Here is a 15,450-nt window from a genome sequence, read left to right as displayed (position 1 = left end):
ATAGAAGGTGCATCTATAGCAATTTTATCCCTTTGTATGCTTCATTTTTTTCTCCTTATAAGTTACGAAGTCAAAAAGAAGAGCTGGAATTGCTGGGTTTGGGAATTAATAATTTATTCTTATCACATTGACAGAATTCCTCCTGATACAAAAAGCATAACCTTGGTTCTAAGAGTGAAATTTCATTTAACATCTTTCCCACCAAGTCCCCAAACTCCCTACATTCTTTTCAAATAACTATTTTATCATTCAGTATGCTTCTGCAGAGACCCTTAACATATGCCTGTGTATATAATATTTATTCACAAATAAATAATGTCCTGTTGATTTTTGAGAGCCTATTCTGCTAGTTACAAGAATACATTTATGAACAAAACACATAATGTCCCAGCCTTCATGGAGCTTCATGAGGTTGTTACTGGCGTTGAGTTTTCTTGGGAATCTTACATATGGTTTAAATATCCTCTGATAGACAGTTAAAGAGCCCAATAAAATTGTCACTTGATCTTAATTCATTCTATTATCTCAATCACTTTATTATGTTAAGTTAGAGGCTTAAGCAAAATAACTCCATTATCTTCAGTAAGTACTTTCCTAATAGTATCATCTACTGCACTAGCACTGCCTTGGACAGTTGGAATCCAGCAGACTATCTAGACATCTAACTTACTAACAAAGACTTAATTAAGCCCTGGATATAATTATACCAAAATTATCCATTTAAAATCTAAAACTTGAAGGAGAATTACCTTAAAGATCCTGTAAAGAAGGAAATATAGCTTTGATTCTTCTCCATTTTAATTTTTAAGTGGGATGAAATAACAATAAGGCCAAGCTTTATGTATTTCGGCTGTTGTTTTTCCAACTTTTATGTTTATTAGTCATCTAAATTGATGCTAATTGATATAATGATTGTTTAGTGAAACTAATTTTTCAAGGTTACATAGAAAATAGCAAATGTTAGTCTGTGTTTAAAATATAGGTAACTTTTCATTGCCCTGTCTACCCTGATAGCTCGGTTGGTAAAAAAATCTGCCTGCGATGCAGGAGACCCCAGTTCGATTTCTGGGTCGGGAAGATCCGCTGGAGAAGGGATAGGCTACCCACTCCAGTCTTCTTGGGCTTCCCTTGTGGCTCAGCTGGTAAAGAATCCGCCTGCAATGCGAGAGACCTGGGTTCAATCCCTAGGTTGGGAGGATCCCCTTGAGAAGGGAAAGGCTACCCACTCCAGTATTCTGGCCTGGAGAATTCCTTGGACTGTATAGTCTATGAGGTCGCAGAGTCAGACACAACTGAGCGACTTTCACTTCACTTCACTTTTCACTTCACCTTATATATTAATGACATTGAATAAGAAATGTCATATATCTAATCTAAGCACTATTGAATATACATGTACTAAGTTTTTTCTATGCTCTGTTTTATCTCAAAGATAAATCCAAGTTTATTATTTAATTTCAAGGTGAAAAACAGTTTCTTACTGTTAATGTACATCTAAAAGTGGAGCTAAACGAAGTACTGAAAATTAAATGACCCAAAATTGTGGTGTCTAAGAACATCTTATTCCTACTTTCTCATTATCTTCTTGTTAATACACCTCTTGTTCACAATGCTTATAATCTTAGAACTATTTGCAAAAGGTATAGCCTGGACTCATTATATCATGACATAGCTGAAAATTCCTTTTGTGGAACATCTTTACAGAGGATTTTGTATTAAAAAAAAAAAACTTGATACAACACACACCTACAGTAGACACATTAAAAACTCTTTTGAACACAACTGCTTAGAAGGTGCCATTCACAAAATAAATACTCAAGTATTTATGAATAAATGAATGATCAGTTCAGTTTAGTTCGGTCGCTCAGTCGTGTCCGACTCTTTGCGACCCCATGAATCACAGCACGCCAGGCCTCCCTGTCCATCACCAACTCCCAGAGTTCACTCAGACTCACGTCCATCGAGTCCGTGATGCCATCCAGCCATCTCATCTTCTGTTGTCCTCTTCTCCTCCTGCCCCCAATCCCTCCCAGCATCAGAGTCTTTTCCAATGAGTCAACTCTTCGCATGAGGTGGCCAAAGTACTGGAGTTTCAGCTTTGCATCATTCCTTCCAAAGAAATTCCAGGGTTGATCTCCTTCAGAATGGACTGGTTGGATCTCCTTGCAGTCCAAGGGACTCTCAAGAGTCTTCTCCAATGCCACAGTTCAAAAGCATCAATTCTTTGGCACTCAGCCTTCTTCACAGTCCAACTCTCACATCCATACATGACCACTGGAAAAACCATAGCCTTGACTAGACGGACCTTAGTCGGCAAAGTAATGTCTCTGCTTTTGAATATGCTATCTAGGTTGGTCATAACTTTTCTTCCAAGGAGTAAGCGTCTTTTAATTTCATGGCTGCAGTCACCATCTGCAGTGATTTTGGAGCCCAAAAAATAAATGAATAAATAAAAATGAATGATAGTTCTTGATATAATGACATATCTGAAGAGCTAAATTAATCTATCCATATTATTTCCTGTATTATTAATTCTAAAAGCAAAATATTTTTACACAGCAAGTAGATTTGGAGGAAAGAATTGAATTAGGTTTGATTAAATTGAAAGTTATGGTAGAAATCAGCAAATTAATAAATGGTTAGTAACATCTTTTAAAACTAAATATTGATTGCATGTACCAAACTTTTTTATTTTGCTTTTCTTTTTTAAATAAATGTAGATCCAGCAAAATATACCCAGTTGACAACAGATAGAAACAATCTTATCTGACAGAGATGATAGTCACACCCTTGGTGTTGTTTAAGAGATACTGCAAGTTCCAAAATGTATCTTTTGTAACACCTGTCAAGTTATACCTGAAATTCCTCTATTGGAGATTCAGATTGAGGTTAAAGCTTTGTTTTATTGTAAAATGTAGTTACATTTGGTAGCCTTTTTTTTTTTTTTTTACAATCACGTAACATTTAGGATCAACACGGCCACAATTTTTTTGCAGTTGCTCTGGTCGAAGGTAAAATCTATTCCCCCACCCTTTGAATCTAGGGTGGCCTGTGACTCCCTTTGACCCAATAAAATAAACCAAATGATGTTGTACAACTTCTGAACAAGGCCTCAGTCACCCTTGTTCCCAGCTCTTGGTAACTCATGCTCACCATGTAAATAAGCCTGGGCGTGAGATCCTTAAGAGGCAAGTCCTAGCCAGAATTCAACACCAACTGTCAGGCAAGTGAACATCCAGCTGCAGCAAGCCCACGTTAGCATGATTAAGTAAAATAGCTGTTGTTTTAAGCCACCAAGTTTTGGGTGGTTTAATAGAAGTAGTAGTGTTAGTCACTTCGTCGTGTCTGACTCTTTACAACCCCGTGGACTGTAGCACGCCAGGCTCCTCTGTCCATGGCATTCTCCAGGCAAGAATACTGCTGGAGTGGGTAGCCTTTCCCTTCTCCAGGGTATCTTCCCAACCCAGGGATCGAACCCAGGTCTCCTCCCCTGCAGGCAGATTATTTATCATCTGAGCTATAGGAAAGCCCTGGGTGCTTTATTACATAGCAATAAATAACTGATACAAAAATATTAGTTGTCCATGTCCAGAATAGAATAGACTTGACTTGGCTTGGATTGGTAGGCAAAACAGGTCAGCGTAGAGTCATTTGCACTAAAACTCTGCGTAAGCCAGTAGTGAAATATGGCAGCATTCATATAGAAGTAAATTCTAGATCGAGAGAAATATCAATCCCACTTTCCTTTCTAATTGATTAACCTGAATTATTAGATCAGACTCAGTATTTTTAAAAACCTAGACATGCTGAAGAACCTGCACAAAGAATAATCAATATGGTGATAGTCTATTAACTCTAATATGCAAAACCATTTTTATAGCCAAAAATATTAACCTTGAAAAAAATAACCTAGTAAGGACATGGCAGTTCTTTTAACATTTTGATACCAGTTCATATAGGAAATCAGATAGGGTAATGATGTGAAGGATAGATCTAGACAGATGTGTGGAAGATCCAAAGAGATTTATTTCCTAGTAATATAAGAAATAATTTTAACCATGTTACTATTATTCAGTTTCCCATTCTCACCATTTTCTGCTAGTTGTTTCCACTTTCTTCACCATGACTTCTTTTCCCCTTTCTTCCTGTATTTATTTTTTATTTTTATTTTTTAATTTATTTATTTTAATTGGAGGCTAATTACTTTACAATATTGTATTTGTTTTTGCCATACACTGACATGAATCAGATATAGGTGTACATGTGTTCCCCATCCTGAACCTCCCTCCCACCTCCCTCCCCATCCCATCCCTCAGGGTCATCTCAGGGCACCAGCCCTGAGCACCTGTCTCATGCATTGAACCTGGACTGGTGATCTATTTCACATATGATAATATACATGTTTCAATGCTATTCTCTCAAATCATCCCACCCTCACCTTCTCCCACAGAATCCAAAAGTCTGTTCTTTACATCTGTGTCTCTTTTGCTGTCTTGCATATAGGGTCATCGTTACCATCTTTCTAAATTCCATATATATGTGTTAATATACTGTATTGGTGTTTTTCTTTCTGACTTACTTGCCTCTGTATAATCGGCTCCAGTTTCATCCACCTCATTAGAACTGATTCAAATGCATTCTTTTTAATAGCTGAGTAATATTCCATTGTGTTTTTGTACCACAGCTTTCTTATCCATTCGTCTGCTGATGGACATCCAGGTTGCATCCATGTCCTAGCTATCATAAACAGTGCTGCAATGAACATCGGGGTACATGTGTCTTTCAGTTCTGGTTTCCTCGGTGTGTATGTCCAGCAGTGGGATTGCTGGGACATATGGCAGTTCTATTTCCAGTTTTTTAAGGAATCTCCACACTGTTCTCCATAGTGGCTGTACTAGCTTGCATTCCCACCAACAGTGTAAGAGGGTTCCCTTTTCTCTGCACCCTCTCCAGCATTTATTGCTTGTAGACTTTTGGATCGCAGCCATTCTGACTGGTGTGAGATGGTACCTCATTGTGGTTTTGATTTGCATTTCTCTGATAATGAGTGATGTTGAGCATCTTTTCATGTGTTTGTTAGCCATCTGTATGTCTTCTTTGGAGAAATGTCTGTTTAGTTATTTGGCCCATTTTTTGATTGGGTCATTTATTTTTTTGGAACTGAGCAGCATGAGCTGCTTGTATATTTTTGAGATTAATTCTTTGTCAATTGCTTTGTTTGCTATTATTTTCTCCCATTCTTAAGGCTGTCTTTTCACCTTACTTATAGTTTCCTTCATTGTGCAAAAGCTTTTAAGCTTAATTAGGTCCCATTTGTTTATTTTTGCTTTTATTTTCATTACTCTGGGAGGTGGGTCATAGAGTATCCTGCTGTGATTTTTATGTCAAAGAGTGTTTTGTCTAGGTTTTCCTCTAGGAGTTTTATAGTTTCTGGTCTTATGTTTAGATCTTTAATCCATTTTGAGTTCATTTTTGTGTATGGTGTTAGAAAGTGTTCTAGTTTCATTCTTTTACAAGTGGTTGTCCAGTTTTCCCAGCACCACTTAAGGAGATTGTCTTTTCTCTATTGTATATTCTTGTCTCCTTTGTCAAAGATAAGGTGTCTGTAGATGCATGAATTTATCTCTGGGCTTTCTATTTTGTTCCATTGATCTATTTTTTTGTTTTTGTTCCAGTACCGTACTGTCTTGATCTTTGTAGTATATTCTGAAGTCAGGCAGGTTGATTCCTCCAGTTCCATTCTTCTTTCTCAAGATTCTTTGGCTATTCGAGGTTTTTTGTATTTCCATACAAATTGTGAAATTATTTGTTCTAGTTCTCTGAAAAATATCTTTGGTAGCTTGATAGGGATTGCATTGAATCTATAGATTGTTTTGGATAGTATACTCATTTTCACTATATTGATTCTTCCAATCCATGAACATGGTATATTTCTCCATCTATTTGTGTCATCTTTGATTTCTTTCATCAGTGTTTAATAGTTTTCTATATATAGGTCTTTGTTTCTTTAGGTAGATTTATTCCTAAGTATTTTATTCTTTTTGTTGCAAAGGTGAATGGAATTGTTTCCTTAATTTCTCTTTCTGTTTTCTCATTGTTAGTGTATAGGATGCAAGGGATTTCTGTCTGTTAATTTTATATCCTGCAACTTGACTATATTCATTGATTAGCTCTAGTAATTTTCTGGTGGAGTCTTTAGGGTTTTTTATGTAGAGGATCATGTCATCTGCGAACAGTGAGAGTTTTACTTCTTCTTCCCCAGTCTGGATTCCTTTTATTTCTTTTTCTTCTCTGATTGCTATGGCTAAAACTTCCAAAACTATATTGAATAGTAGTGGTAAGAGTGGGCACCCTTGTCTTGTTCCTGACTTTAGGGGAAGTGCTTTCAATTTTTCACCATTGAGGTTAATGTTTGCTGTAGGTTTATCATATATGGCTTTTATTATGTTGAGGTATGTTCCTTCTATGCCTGCTTTCTGGAGGGTTTTTATCATAAGTGGATGTTGAATTTTGTCAAAGGCTTTCTCTGCATCTATTGAAGTAATCATATGGTTTTTATCTTTCAGTTTATTAATGTGCTCACCATGACTTTTAACCCCACTCTCCTATTTACTTCTGCATTCACCTTTTCACTTAGAATTTCTTTTTCCATTCTGTTTCATATGTGAATAGTCTTTCTTTTCTCTTCTCCATTTTATTCTCTCTTTTATTGATCTTCCTTTATTTCTTACACATACTTTTATGCACATATGTGTGTTCATATTTATATGTTGTGTCTTTACAGATTTATAAATGTGTGTATATATATAAATATATATATATGTATTTTTTATGCATCTGTGTGTATTTTAATCTGTATCTTTCAGTTACATAGTGTGCCTGAGACTGAGAAAGAACTTTTTGTTTCATTGTTTACAGTTTATGCCTGGGAGGGTGGGTTTTGTTGTTCAGTCATCGAGTCGTGTCCATCTCTTTGCAACCCACGGACTGTAGCCCACCAGGCTCCTCTGTCCTCAGGATTTCCCAGGCTAGAATACTGGAGTGGGTTGCCATTTCCTACTCCAGGGATCTTCCTGACCCAGGGATCAAACCGACATGTCTTGTGCCTCCTGTCATTGGCAGGAGGATTCTTTATCACTGCACCACCTCAGAAGCCCTACTACATTGCATCTTTCCACAACTTCTGTACTGAATGTTTCACACATACGTTCTACCTGAAACTTGAATTTACCAAAGACACTTCTTTCCTTGTAGCTCACTAGACACCAGTCTTTTCCCCATACCCTGTAGACTAGAAAGAAGAGTTCTCTGGTTCCCTGTTGCTGTTTTCATACCTTCTGCATCCACATGAAAACCCTCCCTTCTTTGAGATTTATATCATCCAACTTTATTATCACTATGTCTCTCTCCTCTCCAGTGATATCTACTGATCTCCATAAATGTGAGATCAGTGAGATTCCTTTAATGTGCATTTCAAGTACCTGGTTCAGTGTCTTCCTCTCCACCTTAACCTCTGCATTCATGCTAAGAAACTTCAATATCAGTGGCCCATCAATCCCACTAGCATTGCTTTTACATGTCCAATATCACCTCCCTTTCTTGTCCTATTAAACCTTTACTATTTCCTGCCCCCTTCCCAGCCTTTTTCTTTACCCTGTGCTCTCAGTAGAGAACTCTGCCTCTTACTCAGTGGGGAAAATTGAGTCTAGCAATAATGAGTTATGTCAGTTAAATGCCTCCACCTGTACAGAGTTATCCACAGCTCTATTCCCCCAACCTCTATACCCTCTAGTATCCAAGGAAAAGTTTTCCAGTCATATTTTTAGTGATAATGCTGCAAGTTGTGCTTAAATGATTCCATTCTCTGAGACCCTCCTTAAAATATATTGTCTTTCTCCCTTTTACTTTAGCTTCTTCCCGTAGTCTTCTCTCCTATCGTCCATAAACATATTCACATGCCATCCATTTCTTTAAGGACTTCCTCAGCTATACATTTTCCTGCAACTATAATCCTCTTTAGTTTCTACCCAAGATCTTATATTTTCTAACCAAGCCTATACTTCATCTTTACTTTTTCACATTATCCTACTTCTATCATGCTATCAAAGCTGCACAGAGAAGGTTGTCATTTCCTAATGTTCATTTGTCACTTTCATCTTATTTAAGTATTTAACCCTGTTGATCACTCTCTTCTTGAAAGTCTCTTCTCTGCTTTCTGTGACAGCACCTACTCTTGGTTTGTCTTTTGCTTCCCTAACTGTTTTCTCAAATTCTTTTGTCAGTCCTTTTCCTTTAAGTGTTTTTTTTCATTTTGGTTTTATCTTCTTCCCACCCCACCCCCACACCTCCTCCTCCTTTCTTATGTCTCTCTTAGCATTTCCATCCACTCCTGTGGCTTTAGTTACCACCTAGGGCAAGACCTAGTCATGACCAACCACTCCAGTCTCATTTCCCAACATCCTCCATGATCCCGAGAAGCCTGCAAAACCATCCTACTGGTAGGCTTGACACACATCATGCTTTTCATACCTCAGTGCCTGTGCACACATTATTTCCTTTCTCTGAAATTCCCATCCTACCCCCTCTCCATGCCCACCCTTCTTATCCTTCAAAACTTAACTCAGGCATCATCAGAAAGCCTTTACAGGCCCTTCTTTTTCCCTGCCCAAGCTAGGTTATATGTAATACCCATGCTTACCCTTTTATTACAGCATTTACCAATAACTGATTGAAGTTACCATATAAAGATGTTTCTCCACCTTACTGCTCCTATGATCAAGCCATGTCCTAGTCTTTGAATAATCAATGCCTCGAATAGTAACTAGTTCATGCTGCTAAGTCACTTCAGTCATGTCCGACTCTGTGTGACCCCATAGATGGCAGCCCACCAGGCTCCCCCATCCCTGGGATTCTCCAGGCAGGAACACTGGAGTGGCTTGCCATTTCCTTCTCCAGGACATGAAAGTGAAAAGTGAAAGTTAAGTCCCTCAGTTGTTCTGACTCTGTGCGACCCCGTGGACTGTAGCCTACCAGGCTCCTCCGTCCATGGGATTCTCCAGGCGAGAGTACTAGAGTGGGGTGCCATTGCCTTCTCCAAACTAGTTCATAGGAATTACTAAATAAATGTTTGTTGATTGAACTTAAATCTGTTTCATAAGCTTTTTAGGTAGGCAGCTTTGTGACCACAAGTACATCCACATTGTTGTGCTCCTAAAATGTTATCTGGACTCCCTACCTGTAGGCCAACTTACCTCCATCTCATCTCTGTATTCTTGCCAGGGGGAGTCTTTCTAAAATGAAAATGTTACTAGATGAGGTAAACCCTTTTACTGCTTCCTTCTGTCTACATTAGTGGTTTTATCACAATCTTTTCATAGACCCAAGCTGCAGTGAGGAAAAAAAAAAATCAACGAACTAAGGTTTTCTAAATTTTTTCAACTTAAAAGTTGGTTGAGTTAATGAATGGCAACAGTAATCAGAATAAGAAACACTGAAATATGCATGGGAGGTAAAATAAGCTTTATTTTAGATATGCTCACTGTCATATACCCATGAAATAAGCAAGAGGAGCTATCTTGAAGGCAGTTGGATATATGAGGGTGAAACTCAGAGGAGAGTTTTGGGATGATAATCTGTACCATAAGCATTTAAGTGAAATCGGGGGAACAAATAACATCTTTTAGGAAAAAATAAAAAGTGTTTAAAGGTGATAAAACAACATTTAAGAACTAGCATAGAAAGAACAGCCATAATAGTAAAAGAAAAAACTACATTTAAATCTCTTTCTTGTCCCGCTGCCATTGTTTAAAAAGGGCAAGACCTTTGATACTAATGGACAACCCAAAGCATTTTTAGTGGCTTTGCTGTCTTCTCTACTGGAAGGATGATTTTTATCCATCTCTCTTGAATTTCCCTGGTTCTTTCTCCTTGGGAAAAAAATAATAATTAAGAAGCCAGATATGTTGGATGAGATAATTTTGTTGCCTTAAATAGTAGAAATGGAATTTTTTTCTAAAAAGAAAATTCTCCTGCTAATAAGAATTCTACTCTCACCTTGATAGATAAAACAAAAATTTCTCTCAAAAATGAACTCTAAAAAAATTTTTTTATGGAATCTATAGCTTGTTTATCTATAGTGAGATTTTTGCTTCATTACAATTCAAGTGAAGATGAGGAATTTGTTGTATTTTCAGTCCTTTTTCTCACTTTGCAAAAAAATTATCTAGTCAGTAAGAGTAATCCAAGGCCACAAAAAATCAAAACTAAACCTTAAAAGTTACAGTATTTTTGGAAGCAGTGGAGCACATCATCAGAGAGATCAGGGATGTGGTAATTACACCCTGCAGTGTATGCCAGCCTCAGAACTCAATAGCAGTGCAACTCTGGTCAGATTACCTTCTATATGCTTTGGTTTGTCATCTAATGATAGTATCTACTCCATGGAGTTGTAATGAAAATTAAATATGTGCATAAAGTACTTCTCAGAATACTGACACATAGTCAGTATTCCTTAAGTATTACTTGCCTTTTAAAATGTATCAAGATATTTGTTAAGAGTGAAAAATGAGAGTAAACCAACTCAGAAAATTGGTAAATAACTTATGATCATCTACTTGATGGAAAGCTATGTATTTCAGTGTAGTATGTACATATTATATAGACATAAAGAAAATATAAAAGTGGTGTTATTTGAAAAAGCTAGAATTTCTGTCTAAACTATAGCTGTAAATGTATTTTTCAAGTTCACAAAACATTTGTGTTACAGCAAATAAACTGTCTTATTTCCTAATTATGTACAGCGTTATCAGTTTACTTTCCTATAATTGTTACTAAACTAGCAGATAAAATATACCAGTAAATGCTTACCAATTTGACTTAGGTAATAAATTGAGGAAACAGTTTAATGTACTTATTAAGACAAATAATACATTAACCTATAATCTAAAATCTGTAGCTTTCTATTAGCCCAAACTCTAGTGGAAGTAACTTTGAAATAAGAACAAGGAAACCAGGCCCACATTTGTTACTGTCTTATCTTAGGACCTTGTACAAGGGTTTCCTTGTCTGTGCTTCTGTTTCTTCATTTAGAAGAGAAATTCTAATCCTAGAATTCTAATCTAACTCTTTTCCTATTTCATGAATTTTGTGAGAAGCTATCGTTGAGCAACATGTAAAGCAATTGGAGCCTATTTTATTAAACTATGTAATTTTTTAAGGATATTATTGATTAGGACAGTAAAGAATAACCTGCAGGCAGATCCTGCAAGGTGGTTCAACAGGCAGACACACCTACCTTCCTGTCAGCACAGTCCGTGTTTGGCAAGGTATAGTCCATTCCTTACAGGAAGGAATAGATGCTTCATTGTGTTTCAAAAGTCAGTAAGCTTTTACAAAACGATGTAATTGACATATTTCTCGTTTCTGAGATCAAATTTTCATAAATCATTCAACCTGGATAAACTGAGAATGTGGCTGATCTAGTAGTTGTTGAAATATAGTAAAGACATTGCAAAACATGATATTTAAGTATTTCCTCCTAACCTCTTACCTTCACAAGATGTAAGAGATCTAAATGGAAAGATATCCTAATGTATGAAGAAACTAAAGTAAGATGAGTCCATCTGTAAAGAAAAAACCAAAAGCACAACACAGACTCATCTCAGTAATTTAGCATTCCATTGATTCAGAATTCATACAGACAATAACTATGCAAAGTAGAGCTTACTTTTACATTATGAGGAAGTTTTTTTAATAGTAGAGCAAATGATAATGTGGGAGAGAGATACAGTTAACTAACTTGAAAGTACTATTTTCTAACTTTCGGGACTTCCTTGGTGGTCCACTGGTTGAGAATCTGCCTTCCAGTGCAGGGGATGTGGGTTCAATCCCTAGTCAGGGAACCAAGATCCCACATGCCACAGAGAAATTAACCCTGCATGCCACAACTAAAGAGCTTGCACGCTGCAGCTGCTGAGACCATACTCTCTAGAGCCCATGCTTCACAGCAGGAGAAGCCCCTGCATGGCAACTGGAGGAACCTGCACACAGCAATAAAGACCCAGTGCAGCCAGAAATATGTGCATTGTGTTAACTTTTTGCAGTCTATGCTGACAAATTCTATTAATGGCATATCAAGGTTTCTGCTGGCTTCTACAAGGTCTCTAGTTGTTAACTGTAAATTTGGGTTATCAGCATATTTTACAATGCAGTTAAAATTTCACAGTGACATTTTTCTTCCCTTTCCTCCACAGTTAACCTTAGTAAAACTTTGTCTTAAAGAATCTATGCGATCCTAGGAATCATACACTTCAGAGAGTTATAACAGAGCACTGGTTCTTATCACTAGGGAAAGTCCAACTAATACAGAGTCATCTGTAAATACAGTGAATTGTCTGTAAATCTTCTCGTTTAAGTATTTGCATCACTAGCTTAAAGCTGTTTTAATGGATGTATAATACTTGTGTAAAATTTACATTAGAGAAATTTTTGGTAATAAATTTAAGCAAGATTTTCTTTTTTCACTATGAGATCATAACTCTATTTCTCAAAGCCAAGATTTTTTTATGCCCCGAGTTGTTTCATGTCCCTACTTTCTATTAACAAAACTCTTGATATATGCAGAGTCATCCATTTAACTTGAGCTGTTTTCAATGTTGCATGCAGCTGATGAGTCCATCTAAACCAGTGTGTATGACTCTAAGGATACCCTCATTCCTTTAGTGTCTGGCTCGGTGCTGTGTTTATTTGCAAAGGACCCTCATGCATGGATCCATATAAATGAGGCAAGCTGGAGCAGACTAGACTGTGTCGCTCACCAGTCTTTGAGGAGGGAGAATTGTGTATATGAAAGCTGCTGGGTATGAGCTTCCCTTACAGAGAAGATTTCTGTGTGTGTGACATCAAGCAAGATTTTTGGTTGAGGTTTTATGCTTACCATAAAGAAAATAGTAAGAAAAAGGCAATTGATGATCTAATTCCATCATCTTTTGAGAAGCAAAACCCTTGCTGATTCAATGAATGTCATCTCTCTCCCATAGAGTAGTCTTAAGAACCCTACAGAATGACTTCTGAACTTTTGACTCCCATTTTCAGTTTAGTTGGTGAAATTTTAATCAACTGAAAAATCACTTATATTTGACTCAGAAGTATATAGAGTCAGTGCTAGCCAATTTACATTACTCAGGAATAGAAACTTTTACAATATAGGACAGAAAATCTGGTTTTATTAGCATCAAACCATTTTTATATATTTAAATTGTTTTGATGCCACTGAGACATCATTTTTCCAACCTAGCCACCTAATACCTGGCTTTAAAGAGAAGAAATGTAATGCATAACAATTATACACTATACCAGCATATCACTTATTAAGCTCAGTAACAGGTCTAAGAGTGATAGTATTTCTGTATTGAAAAATGTACTTCTTGGGTAAAAAATCAGTTTGAAACTGCTCAACATTTAATATGCCATCTTGTCATGGCGTAATAATTCATAACTTTGATGTAAGTAGGTAGATGTATTAAAACTAGTAGCTTGTGTTTTTCATGTAGCCTCTAAAACTGACGTAATCTGATGATTGGGTTTAAGTGTGTGTTTTTGCTGTTTTTTTAACCTCAAATACTTGGCACTCTGCACCCGTGTCTCTCACTTACAGTCATGCTTTGTCTCTTCTCATGACGACCAGAAGTGCTTGGTCACAGGTAAATACTGTCCTTTTTCAGTCAAAACATGCCTGACAATAATTGCACTTTCTATGTTCTTTATTTTTTCCCCTCCCACCCCACTGCCCTCAACTTAGGTTGGAAAGGCTGGTGGACGTCCTGAGGAAGAAGGTTGAAACAGGGACCATGAGGACAGTGATCTGAACTGAAAAAAACACGACAGTCTGGGGAAGCAATCACATCTGGTGACCAGGCTGCTTCATTCAACACTGTGTAAACACTAAAGCCTTAACTTAGCAAACAGTTGTTAGAAGTGGGACACTCCAACCACATTCCAAGCTGAGATAAAATCAAATCACAAATGTTTAACCACTTTGCTGCTGACTTATTTATCCAAATGTATTAACTACAGACTTTTACCAATGAATAGCTGTAAAGTTGCAGCTTATTTGTAATTATTTTATATCTCACTGTATTTAATATAAATATTTTTGCTGGAAGACCATTATAGAAACATAGTAAAGTTGGTCAGGATCATATCTTCACATATGGCCCTTTCTGAGTCAAATGCAGCAAAGTAAATATTGTCTAAACCTTAATCCACTGTGTTAGGTCAAAACTTCAAATACATGCATTTTTCAATATAGAGTTTATTTCTTAACCAATGAGAGAAGCACATACATAAGAAGCATGTATAGTCTTCCTTCAATGCATGCATGTAATCTTTTTTTAGTATTAAAGAATATTAAGTATAGATACCAAGAATCAAATGTATAATTTGCTTTATTAAGAGCTTGGCATATTAAAATTACGTTAATCAAAACATGATTGTTTTCACTACAAATAACGCACACTGTTTTCAATAAAAAGAAATTATTGTTAATGTGTACTTATAAATTCTTTAATGTTGGGTCTGAATAATGATCTAAACTCTATTTAAGCCATAGTAATTTCCAAGTCTATCTACTCAGGTGGGATACTTTTGGCTTGAAAATTGGCATGTGTCACCATGACACGAAAAGGCAAGCACCCATGAAACATATGAAGTATTCTTTTTTTTAATGCCTTTATTTAGACTGTCATTTGAATTTTTGTTATGGAAGATGGAAATCTAATTATAATATACAATAAAATTATAATGTAAAAATATAAAGACTTGGGGGAGAAAGTAAACCTGTGATTTGGTTCAGGAAACCTATTACTTTAAATTTTACGGATAAAACTAAAATTCATGTATTTAGCTACAGGAAAAAATCTTTTTTTTTTTAAGATTGAATAGATGAGAAGCAAATAGAAAATAAATATGACCAGAATAGGATGAAATAGATAAGTAGAGATGGAATTAGTGAAAATTAAGTAGGCAAGTGAAAAATTTTCTGAGTCCATATAATCTTTTAATTTAAGACTGAGCTAAATTATCTACCATTGCCTATTTTCAGGACAAGTACAGAATCATTTATTGCATACACCATTGGAAATTATGCTTTTGAATTTTTTTTACTCTGCAGAAAATATAAGGTGCTTTATCACAGGGTGACAAAAGAATTGTGATGCAAACAAGCTCTATTTGTTTCTTAGTAAACCCATTGAATTAACTGACAGAATCATCCCATTGATTCAAATTTAGAATTTACTCATGTTGCCTGCTTTTAATTTTGCTTAAACTATGTGAAAAATAAGGAAGAATAGGGGTTCAAAATTAACTGGATTTATTCTACAGTCCTAAAGAGAATTATAGCCTCTCTAAACCGCGACGATCTAACTATAGAAATTTAGAATAGTTTCGTCA

General features: G+C 36.3%; 1 protein-coding gene across 2 annotated transcripts in view; it reads left to right on the top strand.

Moving 5' to 3' along the window:
• Positions 1–14,550, top strand: part of MIPOL1 (mirror-image polydactyly 1) — a 298,374-nt gene extending 283,824 nt beyond the window's left edge. For both annotated transcript variants that reach the window (XM_040256732.1, XM_040256731.1), the window contains one exon: positions 13,799–14,550. In XM_040256732.1, coding sequence (XP_040112666.1) covers positions 13,799–13,865 — 67 coding nt within the window. In that variant the 3' untranslated portion in view covers positions 13,866–14,550. The remainder of the gene's footprint in view (positions 1–13,798) is intronic.
• Positions 14,551–15,450: the final 900 nt, after the last annotated feature.

This window comes from Oryx dammah, unplaced genomic scaffold, assembly GCF_014754425.2.
Source record: "Oryx dammah isolate SB20612 unplaced genomic scaffold, SCBI_Odam_1.1 HiC_scaffold_16, whole genome shotgun sequence".
NCBI lineage: Eukaryota > Metazoa > Chordata > Mammalia > Artiodactyla > Bovidae > Oryx > Oryx dammah.
Note: the sequence above shows the minus strand (reverse complement) of the source record. Positions and strands in the feature narration are given on the sequence as shown.